The 13992-nt window shown below is 33.6% G+C and overlaps 1 protein-coding gene across 3 annotated transcripts in view; it reads right to left on the bottom strand.

Moving 5' to 3' along the window:
- LOC145297770 (uncharacterized) overlaps positions 1–13992 on the bottom strand; it is a 576130-nt gene that overhangs the window by 35718 nt on the left and 526420 nt on the right. For all 3 annotated transcript variants that reach the window (XM_080144014.1, XM_080144016.1, XM_080144015.1), the window contains 3 exons: positions 12147–12302; positions 6672–6827; positions 1786–1905 (listed from right to left, as the gene is read on the bottom strand). In XM_080144014.1, coding sequence (XP_080000140.1) covers positions 1786–1905; positions 6672–6827; positions 12147–12302 — 432 coding nt within the window. The remainder of the gene's footprint in view (positions 1–1785; positions 1906–6671; positions 6828–12146; positions 12303–13992) is intronic.

Genomic DNA, 13992 nt, shown 5'->3' with positions numbered 1-13992 from the left:
TTGAAAAAGTTAAAGTTCAAATATAGAAATTTTATTGTATGCAAGACAAAGTATAGTAAAGTTAAGGAGATATATTTTACTATATTGTATCCGAGGAGATGTATAAACATCGAAAACTCATGAGTTAAGGAAATATATTTTACTATACTGTATTCTTTGTCTTGCATACAATAAAATTTCTATATTTGAAATTTAACTTTTTCAAATCACAAATTTTAAATTCCTAAATTATGATTTATTTGCTCTATCTAGTATATTGAGCAATTTTATTTAGCTGAGATAGTCTTATATAAAATATTACATCCAATAATATTTTGTAAGACCGATAATCACTGGATTCGCACACTAGTAGGTTTATTGTATTTCACTATTCTGAATAATAATAATAATAATAATAATAATAATAATAATATATATATATATATATATATATATATATATATATATATATATTAATTTAAAGGAGATTATAACAATAGTCTAAAGAGCAGAGTGTATTTTAATGTAATAGTAAAATTACTAATTTAATTAAAATACAGGAAAAGAAAAAGTGCTCGTTGTAATTTAGATATATAATAAGCTCGATAGGTAAATATCCTAGAGCTAATTTAATATTAAGTAATGTGAGTGATAATTTAAAATTCAAATTAGAATTAAATTAAAAATCCGTTTCACAGGAAGGAACAACAACAAAGTCAATAATTTGTACGATCGTTTCGGAAAACAATGTTTTTATTGTGGTAGACATTAAGCTACGGACAATAAATTTTACATATATTAAAAACCCTTCCCAATACTTTTGCTGATGAGGAAACTTTGTTTTTTAAAAATACTATATGTAAAAATTATTGTCTGTGGCTTAATGTCTACCACAATAAAAACATTGTTTTCCAAAACGATCGTACAAATTATTGACTTTGTTGTTGTTCCTTCTTGTGAAACGGATTTTTAATTTAATTCTAATTTGAATTTTAAATTATCAATCACATTACTGAATATATATACATATATATATATATATATATATATATATATATATATATATATATATTTAAAAGAGTGTAACCATCAACAATTGTGTGTTTTTCAATCTTTTATCATACATATACACTTATATGCACGCATGCAGGTATACATATATATACACTCGCATATACACAGAAATATATGTAGGAGCAGACATATGTACACACCCACCTACACACACACTATATATATATATATATATATATATATATATATATATATATATATATATAGAGAGAGAGAGAGAGAGAGAGAGAGAGAGAGAGAGAGTGAGTTTGTGACGGTTTGAATTGACTTATCATGCGACCAATAATAGATATTTTTAGTTTCCTAGAGGTTGCATCTACTTTGATATAATATTCTACTTTTAAACCCCGCCTACTTTTTTTCTTACCGCTATCTCTGCTTCTACTAAAATATGTTATTGTTTTGGATGATTTTGATACAGTTGTATATCTGTGTTTTATTGTTACTATTATTATGTCTATTCTTATTAATAATGTTACTATTGTAAGTATTGTTCTTGGGTTTTCCCTTGTTGTATATTGTCCTTTTACTACTATATAAAATAAATGATTCTAATTAATAATAAATGATCTTTTCCTTGGAAAACCTTATTTTGAAATAAAACCTATATGCACGCAAACTCCAGAGGTACCAAGTCCGTTAAGAGTGCAGGTCATCGTAACATGCTAGCTCGCATTATCCAATGTCCAGGAACGTGAGTGTGCCGTATAACTTAAATATGCATGTACTTACGTAAACATTGGTTTCCTTTGTGTATAAAATTCCCTTTACAATCACATTTAAACCCTTTTGTTTCATCATCTATGCATGTTGAGTTAGCTGTGCAGTTGTGTGCATTTGTGGTGCAGTAACCTGTGGAAGTAAATAATAAAGAAAGCAAAGAATAATGAATGTGATAGCGAAATCGACATCAGCACAGAATGATAATTTTTTTTTATAATTGACCTGACTACCTAGAACGTGTCAACCACAAAACTACAGTAAAATTATATTAGTTGGACTGTTCTCATCTTGGATTCTACTTCTACTTCCGTAACCTGTGGAAGTAAATTTTAAAAAAATAATGAATCGCCAAGAAAACGACGAGGTGGTAGTGAAATCGACACCAGCACAGACTGACAAATTCGTACTCCTTTTGAATGGTTCCTTATCTGAATATCTGATTCTATCAGGGAGAAACCAATATAACCAAAGCAGAATAATGGCGGAAAAAAAATTGAAAATTATCAGAAGTTTCTGATTCATACAAATTTTTTTTATAATTGACCTGACTACCTACAACGTGTCAACAACAAAACCACTGTAAATTTATATTATTTGGATTGTTCAGATTACTGTTCAGATCTTTGGATGTTACTTCTCCCAACGTTTCGGCCGATTAACCTCCGGTTTTCCCAAATGTGTCCTGTCAAACTCAGGAATCTGCGCAGAATTTCGAACAAAACCCTTTATTTAATCCACGGGGGATAGCCTTCCCTTATGTCAATTATATTCTTGTTTATTTTTTTTTCTTAGTTATATAGTTGAGTACTCTTTTACAACGTGTCAACCACAAAACTACTGTGAATCAAAATTATTTGGATCGTTCAGATTACTGTTCTTATCTTGGATTCTACTTTTCACAACGTTTCGACCGATGTAACACCCGACCTTCCCAGGTGTTGAGTTCTTCGAGCGCCTTATGAAAGTGCAAAGTCTGCGATAAGTTGGGTTTAGTATCTTTAGGCATGTAAACTACATTTTCTTCTTTATAAAATATTCAAGGCTTCTTTAGCCATATATGTATATACGACTTGTGTAGTCTTACTTATCACTATACATTGCTACTAATTATTGTATACTAGCGGATGTACCCGGCGTTGCTCGGCATTAAATGTAATGTTACATTCCTTTAAAAAAAATGAAATAAATTTAAAAAACAATTAAATAAATTTAAAAAAAATTAAATAAATTAAAAAAAAAAAAAATGAAATAAATTTAAAAAAAAAATGAAATAAATTAAAAAAAAAAATAATGAATTGCCAAAAACAAAAATGTAATCTTTTGGGACGAGGTGGAAGTGTAATCGATACCAGCAGTCCAGCCCAGCACAGACTGGTAAATTGGTACTCTTTTTTGAATGGGCCCCTCACATGATTCTTTATGTGAGTATCCGATTCTATATATCTAAACATAATGTAAAACTTGTTCATCAGATATTGTCTGATGCTCACAATAGTGGCACGTAGCTGATGGTCAATTTATGAGAGACCCATACCTCCTGCCTCTCTGGGCAGATATAGCCAAAGCGGAAGAAAACCAGACAGTGACATCTCCTTGCAAAAAAATGATTTTGTCAAAATTATCTCCCCTGACTGGGATATAAATTTGACTTACAGCTTACAAGGATTACTTGTGTATTATAATTATCAATATTCCTTAAAATTATTATTATCAATATTCCTTAAAATTTTACATGTTTCTAGTCCTGTGCCAATGTATTGAATGAAACTGAAATCTATCCTATGGATTAAATAATGAGTGTTATTTACTTCCTTCCTACCGTAGATACAGCCCAAGTAGACAATCGTTTCTGTTATTTGGTACAGTATCAAAATTTGGGTTTGTATTACTGTAAACATAGATTCGAAAAAGTTGTCAAAAAACAAATATATAACAAATAAATGTTATCAAAGGCAAGATAAGTTACTTTTCTACCTAACTGGATATATTTTTTGTGTTTTTATTCAGTGTAACATGTTTATTCAGCTCGAAAAACATGCAGTGTTTACCGATGTATTGGAAAATTCAAAATGGCGGCCGACTCTCTCTCGGAGAGGGGAAGTTTGGGAAAAGGTATTATAAATAATAAACTAGACAAAATACTGTTAGAGATTCGCTCAATATATGTTACCGTGACATAAGTTGACATATATTCGGTTGTTTTTTAATAGTATTTTGTCTAGTTTATTATTTATAACATCTTTTCCCAAACTTACCGTGTTAAACAGACAGTCGGGCGCGGGCGCCATTTTGAAGTTTCCAATATATCGGTAAACACTGCACTGCATGTGTTTCAAGCTGAATAAAGATGTTACATTGAATAAAAACACGAAAAATATATCCAGTTAGGTAGAAAAGTAACTTATCTTGCCTTTGATAACATTTATTTGTTCTATATTTGTTTTTTGACAACTTTTTCGAATCTATGTGTACAGTAATACAAACCCCAAAATTTTATTCGTTTTATCCCCATGGATTTTAATGGGGCGTTCAAAATGGAATATAAATGCTTTAGTTCAACATAAATATTCCCCAATTTGAAAATATACACCTAAAGAAACTCGGATGTTACAAAAGCTGAAATAGGATTTGTTGTGTCCGAAGAAATGTGGATGCCGGATTTATGGAATTCAAATAATAAGTAGACAAACTCATTTTAAATTAAATACGATTTATTCGTGGCAGGAATTAAATGAATTACAGACGATATTGAAAGTTCAAGCGATGTCCGCTATGTCGCTTTTCTCTCTGACTAAACTCCCCAATTCTTTTCTAGCATCTATGAAGGGCGATAATCCTTACTTTCTTTATTAGAGTTATGTCCCCTTTAATCGCTATGACAGGATTAAACCTACCATGTTCTCGATGTGCATCTTTCCAGACTCTGGAACCAACATGCAATTTTGAGCTGAACTATAGGTGACACTAATTAAGAATTAGATAAAAATGACTTAACACTCTGTGGTTAAATACAATGACCCCACAACTCAATCTTCACTCCTGCAGTCCAATGCACTTCTGACAGCAATTGCTTCTGCCAAACAAAAAAGACCCCCTCTCTCCCAAATACAGGCTTTTTATAGGACAAAACCGTCCAAAGTTATTTGCATACTCTTCCCATGATCTCTAGTCTATAAATAGATGCAGTGGCCATTCTCCTCTTCTTCTTTCTTCTTTCACTCTCTGAAGCGGGCGTTGCCAGTGGTAAAAGGTTTGCACAATTTTTTTTTTTTTTTTTTTTTTACTACACACTCTTACCCAGACGTGGCTGATGGAACAAGACCTCAGACAGCGACACCCCTTTGCAAAAAAATAATTTCGTCGAAATTATCTACTCTGACTGTGGGATATAAATTTAACTTATAGCTTACAAGAATTACTTGTTATTCCTTAAAATTTTACATGTTTTTAGTCCTGTGCCAATGTATTGAATGAAATTGAAATCTATCCCATCGATTAAATAATGGGTTTGGAATTATATATAGGTGTTATTTACTTTCATCCTACCGCGCAAAGATGTGACACAAGGTCGGAAGGTAGAAGAAAGTAAAGGCAGCAGACCTAAAGGAAGAATCCTGCTAGCCTATTGAAAATTCGATGGGAAGCCTTATCAGCATTCCCCAATGGGAGCGCCTCAGACACTAAGCAATAAATTTACTTGACCCGAAAGACGAGAGGCAGTGGCCTGGGAATATGGACCTGGACCGCTTAGAACTACACAGTCAATAGGAAAAAAGGACATTTCATACTAGCTTTGGAGCCAAAATAATTTCCTAGCTGAGCTTCCTCATGTTCGAAATAAATTCACCAAAATTTTGTAAAATTATTCAACTCTGTTGGCTTTTGTCTGTAAAAAAAAAGGTTCAGCGACCTTGCCCTCCCCTCCACAGATGACTAAGAAAAATATTATATTACAACTAGCGAGGTTGGGTGGGAGGTGGGGCAGCACGCCTGACTTTGCCCGGTCGTAAAATACGCTTAAATATGATATATTAATTTGTCCAGATTTCGTATATATTATTATAGAGTCGTGATTTTAAAAGTAAAAAAAAAAAATATTTGGGTGCCATCAACTAGAATCGAAACTAAAAGCAAAACTGTACCATTCAAAGCTGCTGACGTTACCACTGTACTAACGTGATGAGCACATGAAACTGATTAAAAATAAACCAAGATGAATGTACAAAATGTATAACGACTTTTTTTTCAATTTTGACCCCTTAAAAACTATTTAAACCAGCTAAAGGCCCATAAAAGAAGGGTCCATAAAAAAATCTAATCGTTTGAGGCCCCTACCGCCGCTCTGCGACTTTTAGTTTCGGGAGAGATAGAATTTGAAAATATGGGGCTAGACAGACAGATATAGTGTTTTTTTTATATATTAGATATACTGTAAAGATGCTAAGAGTAATTTAAGATAAATAAATTTTTTAAAACTACATATTTGAAATGATTTACCTCGTTGTATTGAATACACAGGCAGAAGATTAAACAGCACATTCAAACGAAACATTGTGAAAATAGCAAGCAAAATTTGGGGGATAGAAGGAACTCTTTATGCCAGGGCATTTCGAAGCCTAATGCTTCTCATCAGAAGAGTAGAGAAGGTGCTAGGTAGCATGGGGGAGATGCGGCGTCTAGCGTAAGGTTCATTAGGGATAAAAAAAGATTCAGAGGAATCATAGAATGTTGGAGGAAGCTTTATTGAATTCTAAATAAATAAGGAGAATCTTATTATATCCACATATAGCTGTTGTCAGTGCTGTTAGACAAGCAACAACCTCAAGCGAGGATTGAAACCCGATCGCCCTTCTTCTCTAAACATTTTATAAAATAGACAAAAACTATTAACTCACTGAGACAATCAGACAAGACCTTAGAGCCTTCTGCTGTTGTATAATATCCGTTTGGACATCTCATACAAGATTTCTGGTGTCTTTTGTCTTGATAAGAATTTTTCGGGCATTTCTGGCAATTGTTACCATTATAGAATGTTCCAACAAAACAAGGAGCTGTAAAGAAAAGAAAGCAATATATATATATATATATATATATATATATATATATATATATATATATATATGAACATTTAATAAAACATGTTAAAAGACATCTTGAAAAAGAGTTAAAAACATTTAATTTTAAAAAAGGAAGCACAAGATAAATGGATAGTCCTTAATCCGCGGAGTTTCGAAGAAATACTCTCCTTCTCATCAGACGGCAGGAATTAGCAAAATGCGGGATCGGATTTTGCATATAAAAGTATTTAATGAAACTACAAGTAAGTCACAGATCTTACTTGGTTAAAAAAAAAAAAGGGTGAGGTAAGGGGAATAGGAGGTAAAAGAAAAATGATAAAAAGATTTCACATGAATGGATGGTCCGGTGAAGGTTTTATATATATATATATATATATATATGAGCAAACAGTTAATAAAATATGTTAAAAAAACACTTTGAAATGAGTTAAAAACATATTTAACCTTAAAAGGAAACACTAGATAAATGGATAGTCCTTAATCCGCAGAGTTTCGAAGAAATACCTTCCTTCTCATCAGAGGGTAGGAATTAGCAAAATGCGGGATCGGATTTTGCATGCAGAAGTATTTGATGAAACAACAAGTAAGTCAAAGATCTTACTTGAAAACAAAATAAGTTAAGCAGAGGGAATATGGTAAAGAAAAAGGTGATTACACATGAATGGATAGTCTGGTGGAAAATAAAAAATCCAGTGACGGTAAAATCCAAATGTAAAACTTCAAGAAAGTTAAAAGAATTTCCATTTGTACAAGTAAAATCCAAGGAAATCCTGTAATTGGAAGAAGATGGTCCATAATAATCCAAAGGCAGAAATCCATGGAATAATTCACAAAAATGTGTACAAGGAAAAAAGAAAAGATTCCAATAATATTAATAAAAGAAAAATAAGATATGCTTTTCACTCTACTTCCGAGACATAAATATAAATAAAAAAGATCAGGGAAGAGAAAGAAGAAAAAGAGGGAAAAAAATGATGATAAAGTTAAATATAAAATAAAGGGAAACAAAAGTCAAAATGACCCAGACAGGAAATGTTAAAGGAGCGAAAAAAATATATAGGGCAAAATAATATAGGTCAACTGAAATGTATAAGTCATCACTTAAAAAAATGTCAGCAAGAGTTTGTTTTTTTTTATATATATATATATATATATATATATATATATATATATATTGTAAGAATCTGAAATTGATTTGACTTACCAGGGGTGGGTCGGAGGGAAGAAAAGACACTGAACTGCTGTTTTGCCGTTACTGAGAAACTGGGTGTCTATTTCCTACTAAGTTAAATAGACATTCTAATCTCGTTGGAAATCACGTTAGAATTCTCGCCACTGAGAGTTAGTATGTATAAAAGGAGTTGTCTCACTACGGGTTAGTGATTAGTTAAGAAGCTAGTTACCTAGCTTGCTAGTCGGATGGCGTCTCTTAGACTGATTACCTCGTTACCGTTGTTCGGCAAACGTTACCAGTTAATTGTTACCTTTATCAGGGAAGAAAAGACTGCTTGTAAGCAACGTCACCATTTCGTTGCAAGCCCTTACTGCCTTTTCTTACACCCCCCTCTTCTTGTTGGTGAAATAATCCCGACAATATATATATATTTTAACGCTTCGGTTGTAAATAGTTGTAATTTGGTAAGAAAAAAAAATGTTGATAAAAATCAACATTTTTTTTTCTTACCAAATTACAACTATTTTTCTGAGGAGTATATTTTTGTTTTTGATTAGTTGTTTGGTGCGTTTCCGCTATTAAACGAAATGCGTGTAAGATGTACTTCATAAAAATAATATGAATAAAATATTATGAGCGAAAATTAAATACATCTTCTGGATTTGGAATGTTGACTAACGATGCATATTTATCTATTTATATATAAAGTTAGGTATGTGAATATGTTTATATATTTGTATCCACATTATTTACTCCTAAATCGATCAATATCGATTTTGGAACACAGCTGCTCGGAGTAAAGGTGAGTGATGCAGTATATATTTAGTTTTATGCAAAGGGAACAAAAAGAGGGTGGATGTTCTTTGTGAAAACAAAACATACAAAGAAATAGAACCGTCAGCAACATCCACAAAAACAGCATAAATATATTTATACTTATATGTATGAAAAAAAAACCAAAACAAAAGAAACAATAAATTAAATACAGAAAGATATACATTTTCAGAAAAAGAAAACAAACTGGATTTTCCTGATGAAGGATTTGTTATAATTCAAGACATTAAATTTGTTTTAATAAATATGTTTATTCATTAAATCAAATGTCTACACTAGTTTTGGTCTTAAAAACGTTGGACTTTAAAACGACTATATTGTAGTTAGTTGGAAAGCAGGAAAAGGGAATAACAGGCGTGCAGTTCTAAGAAAGAAGCTTTATTCATGGAATCTACATTTAGGATTAGGCACAGATAAAGAGTGGGGGAAAATATTGATAGTGGTTTCAGCTAGACAAGTGTTTTTCGTGAAAGTTTGGCAAGGCGGACAATAGATTGGAGTTCAGACGAGCACTTGCCATGAAAATAACGATAAAGCAGTGACAAACTCGCAACGTGTCTTCTGTGGGAAAGAAGTTGCAGGGAAGAGAGAAAGGTATTCCCCACTAGGCTACGAAGTCTATTTTGAACTTAGTCAAGGCAGGATAAGTTGCTTCTAGCAGCTCCTGCCCAGATGTTTGTCTGTTAAAGTTTGAATTGTGTATTCCATATATCAACAGTGCTTAAAACAGTGAATTCCTATATTATATGACATACACGTTGATCGACGCTCACACTATAATAAATATTCAAGCCTTCAACAACATCTGAAGACGTCGTTAGTAGTGGAAATTTGATAAATTGGATTACTTAAGGGGGAAATCTATCAAGAATTTGTTTATGTTGGACTTGAAGACAACCAAGTTGTAGCCAGCAGGGAAGCAGGCAAACAGAAGAGAGTTCCACAGGCGTGCAGTTCTGCAGTTCTAAGAAAGAAACCTTGTTCCTGGAGGCTATGTTTTGATTTAGGCACAGATAAAGAGTGGGGAAAATTATTGACAGTGGTTTCAGCCAGATGGGTGTTTTTCGTGAAAGATTGGCGAGAGAGGACCAGAGATTGAATCTCAGACGAGCACTTGTCATGGAAATAACGATAAAGCAAAGACACACATGCAACGTCCCTTCTGTGGGAAATAGGTTGCAGGGAGGAGAAAAGGGCATTCCCCACTAAGCTACAAAGTCAATTTTGAATTCGGTCAAGGCAGGATAAGTTGCTTTTAGCAGCTCCTGCCCAGATGTGGACACAGTACTCCATCCTTGGACGTACTTGGAGTTTTGATCTTAAAACCGTTAAAGTTTGAATTTTCTGTTCTGTATATTAACAGTGCTTAAAGCAGTGAATTCCTATATTATATGAAAAATTTTAATTTATTAAACAATGGCAAAACATGAAAACAGAACACACATGTTTCTGCATGTGCGTGTGTTGATATATTTATGTGTGATTTAAAAAAAAAATGAATATGTTAAATGATATCATCGTCATTGCTAAAAGTCCATGAACATTCATGACATCAGGTTCAACATTCGTTTTTTACTATACAGTAACTTCTTATCAAGGTCCGGAAGCCACTCGAGAATAAGGGTTAATGTGTGTCAGTTGAGATAACACTGATTATCATTGACGGTGGAAATTAGGTAGAAATTGATTATTTAAAAGGTCGGCTCAACAAGATCTTGTTTAGATTGGACTTGAAAATGACCACGTTATAATCAGCTGGGAGGCAGCCCATGGTATTGTGTGCCATAGATAAGCAGTTCTGTGAAAAAAAGCTTTGTACATGCAATTTTTTTTTTCGTTTAGTTTTAGACACAGATAGAAAGCAAGGTAAGTTGCTGATAGACACTGTAGCTAGACTTCTTTTTTTTTTTGTATACATTAAATTCATCAGTTGCATGCACAATTATGAGAGCCTGCTCGATCTATTCTATGTCTGCTTTCTAAAGCTCAAAATTCAAGGCCTTTTCAAGCCTGTGTGAACCTTGCAACAGACTCTTCATTCCCAAAGATACCAAAATCCAACTGCCTCCTTGAACATCCAACTGTACTGCTTATTTCACTTCCAGAGGGCCAGCTCTGACTTAATCCCCCTACCCATGAGCTGGAATATGTCCTTTAAACCAGAAATCTTAGATTCTGGTTTTTCTCAGTGGTTACCGTTCAACCACTCAGAAGTTGACTACTCGATATGTTCACTAGAGATAATTGCTCCATCTCACAATCGCAATCGAAGGACATGCTCAATATTATTCATAGAACAAGTTCCACATTTTTAATTCACTTAACGAGCATATCATGTAGAGCATTGCTTAACTCTGTAATCCGTCAGACATTTAAATACTTGCCCTTCATCGTTGAAAGGTAATATATTGCCAGAATCGCTGTGTTAAGAATGATGAATTGGAGAAGATAGTGAGTTGAGTATTTCGCAGCAAAGAGATCACGTTGAAGTTAAAAAGTAGTATGAATTATGACATCAGTGAAAACAAATGTTGACAATTTTTATTTATATTACAAGCTATTTCGGCAAGAAAGTAAAGTAGATATGATTAGTTGAGACCATCTTCAGCAAGAGAAAAAAGCAACGATTGAATTGGTTTCATGTTTTGGAGAATTATTAATCAAGTTTTTTTTTTGGGAGTTAGTGTCATCATGTTTTGGAGATTTGTTAATTACAATTTGAGAGTCAGACATTTTAGTTTAATTTTTTGTGCATATGAAAGTCAATAAGAATATGATACCCAATTAGAAGAACTTCAAGGCGGAGTATGAAGGCATTAATTTGCATCAGAGGGGAATACCTACCTTTTACAAGGACGAATTAGGGGAAACAGCAAGTCGAGTTTTTGGTGGCAAAGAGAACATCTAAGTTAAGAGTTGGTTCAAAAAAAGTTAAGAGTTGGTGAAAAGGAGTGTTGTCAATTTTTATTTAGATTACAAAAATTAATATCTTGAATGATATTACCATCATTGCTGAAGAACCATGAACATTTATGATGCCAAACAAATTGCTTAAACATTTTGAATTTGCAGCCTTTTATTTAGGAGAGTAGAAAGCACAGCTTAAATGACAAAGAGGAAAAAATTGCTGTTTTTTTAGGCTGGTATCTATCCCTCTAAGACATCATAAGTAAGTTTTTGACCTTGAAGTAATATTTGTTGGGTCTTTTACATCAAGTAACTTCATGTGTTGTCTTGAGCGATTTCCATAAAATAGAAATACAAAAAAAAACAAAAAAACTTACGTATAGTGCAGAAGGATTCGTCTTTAGCGCCTTCTTCCTCTGTTAAAAACTTATTTGGACACAGAATGCACATTTTTGTATCAGTTTTCCGATAATATCCAATTTCACATTTCGTACAGACATTATTCTTATATTCCTCTCCGGCTGGACACGTTCCTAAAAAGTACCAAACAAAATGGTTACATGAGAAACCAGAGAAAAATTTCTTTCAAACTTCAGCATGACAGACAAACGAAGACTTTGTTTATAATCTAGACCTCTACAGATCAACGAAACTGCGTATCAAAATTTAAGCATGATAAACCAACGAAATGACAATTAGTGGTTGGAAAAGATTTTTATAATAGTTTTTTTTTTTTTTATACATTTTCACCCCAAACAAGACACATTACCACTTTGATATAAGGGGCTACTATCAGAGACCTAAGTTGCAGGGGTACTATGTAGGGAGTTTAGCAGCAAGATGTCTGTTCACATTACACTTGAACTTCTGCATGTCAGTAAAGTTGAGGAAGCAGGAAACCGAAAGAGAATTCCAAAGTCCTGCAGTTCTGAGGAAGAAGCTATTAGAGTAAAAGGCTTTCTTACACAGGGATCTCAACTGTGTAGGGGTGGGACTTCGCTGCTTGTCAGGTGTCGGGGGGTATTTTTGTCGAGGGGGAACAAAGGCTTGTAGTTCGTCAGAGCATCCACTATTGAAATACTTGTAAAACAGACAAAGGCAAGCAACATTTCGTCGATGGGACAGGGGCTGAAGCTTAGATGACAGTTCAGAACCTGTTAGGTTAGCGACTCTCTTTTGGACCCTGTTCAGGAACGAGAGACTAGTAGCAGATGCACCAGCCCAAATGTGACAGCAGTATCCCATACATGGGCGAATGGTGGCTTTGTAGAGGTACAGGATACTTTCAGGCGTAAGTAACTTTCTAGCACGCTAGAGAGAGCCCACCTTCTTTGCAGCAACCTTGACAATGATTTCAATATATTTATTCGAACTCATGTTTTCTGTGAACGTTAAGCCAAGGAGCTTGAATGGAGTGCTTTCAGGTAAAGTATCTCTAGCCATAGTTAAAAGAAGTATTGTTTTAATAATAAAGTAGTACGTTCTCTTTCTTTAAAGTTATCTCCCTTTGGGTGTGGTACACTCCTCTGCAGAGAAGAACACATGTGTGGAGTTGGAGTTGGGAGACACACACATGTGGTGGAGCTGGAGTTGAACTTAGTTTGGTTGATTAGTGACATCTATTAAATATTTAGGCCGAGTGTATCCAGAAATCGTTTTCACAAAGGTATGTACCTGACCAAATGCAAGAAACAGGAAAATAATTATCAAATGTACCAAAAGATCATTTGAATAAAAATGATGAACCCAACACAGGCACCTGTTGTGAAGAAGCAACAAACTTGATCAATTATTAAAAAGAAGATAAATAAAAGTATATTTGAAAGGTCATTTTCAGCAAAAAGTTACACAGGTGTAATCAAAGTCAGGCCAATTCAGGGAAACAACAATGGACCAATAAAACGTCCTTGGGGTCTGGCTACAGTGACAATACCATCTCAAGTGAGTGTTTCGGGTGGTCTTAAATGGTTATATAACAACCGAAAAGGATATTGTTGTTGGTTGAATCAAACCGTCAAAATCCTATGCATGCATTTCCTTCCTAACAACCAACCAATCGTCCAACAACCGTTACGGACTGTAGAGAAAATCGAAACTTAGTTGGTGAGCATGTGTGCGTGTTTCAAAGGATCAATCTTGTTATATAACAAAAGAAAGAAAGGCTAAAATGGCAACATCCAATTGGTTTTATGGCTGACGGTCACGAGAGTAACGCCATTTCTA

This window comes from Euprymna scolopes, chromosome 18 (assembly GCF_053919585.1).
Source record: "Euprymna scolopes isolate OS-2025 chromosome 18, ASM5391958v1, whole genome shotgun sequence".
Lineage (NCBI taxonomy): Eukaryota > Metazoa > Mollusca > Cephalopoda > Sepiida > Sepiolidae > Euprymna > Euprymna scolopes.
The sequence above is the reverse complement of the archived record's forward strand: the minus strand, read 5'-3'. Positions and strand labels throughout refer to the sequence as shown.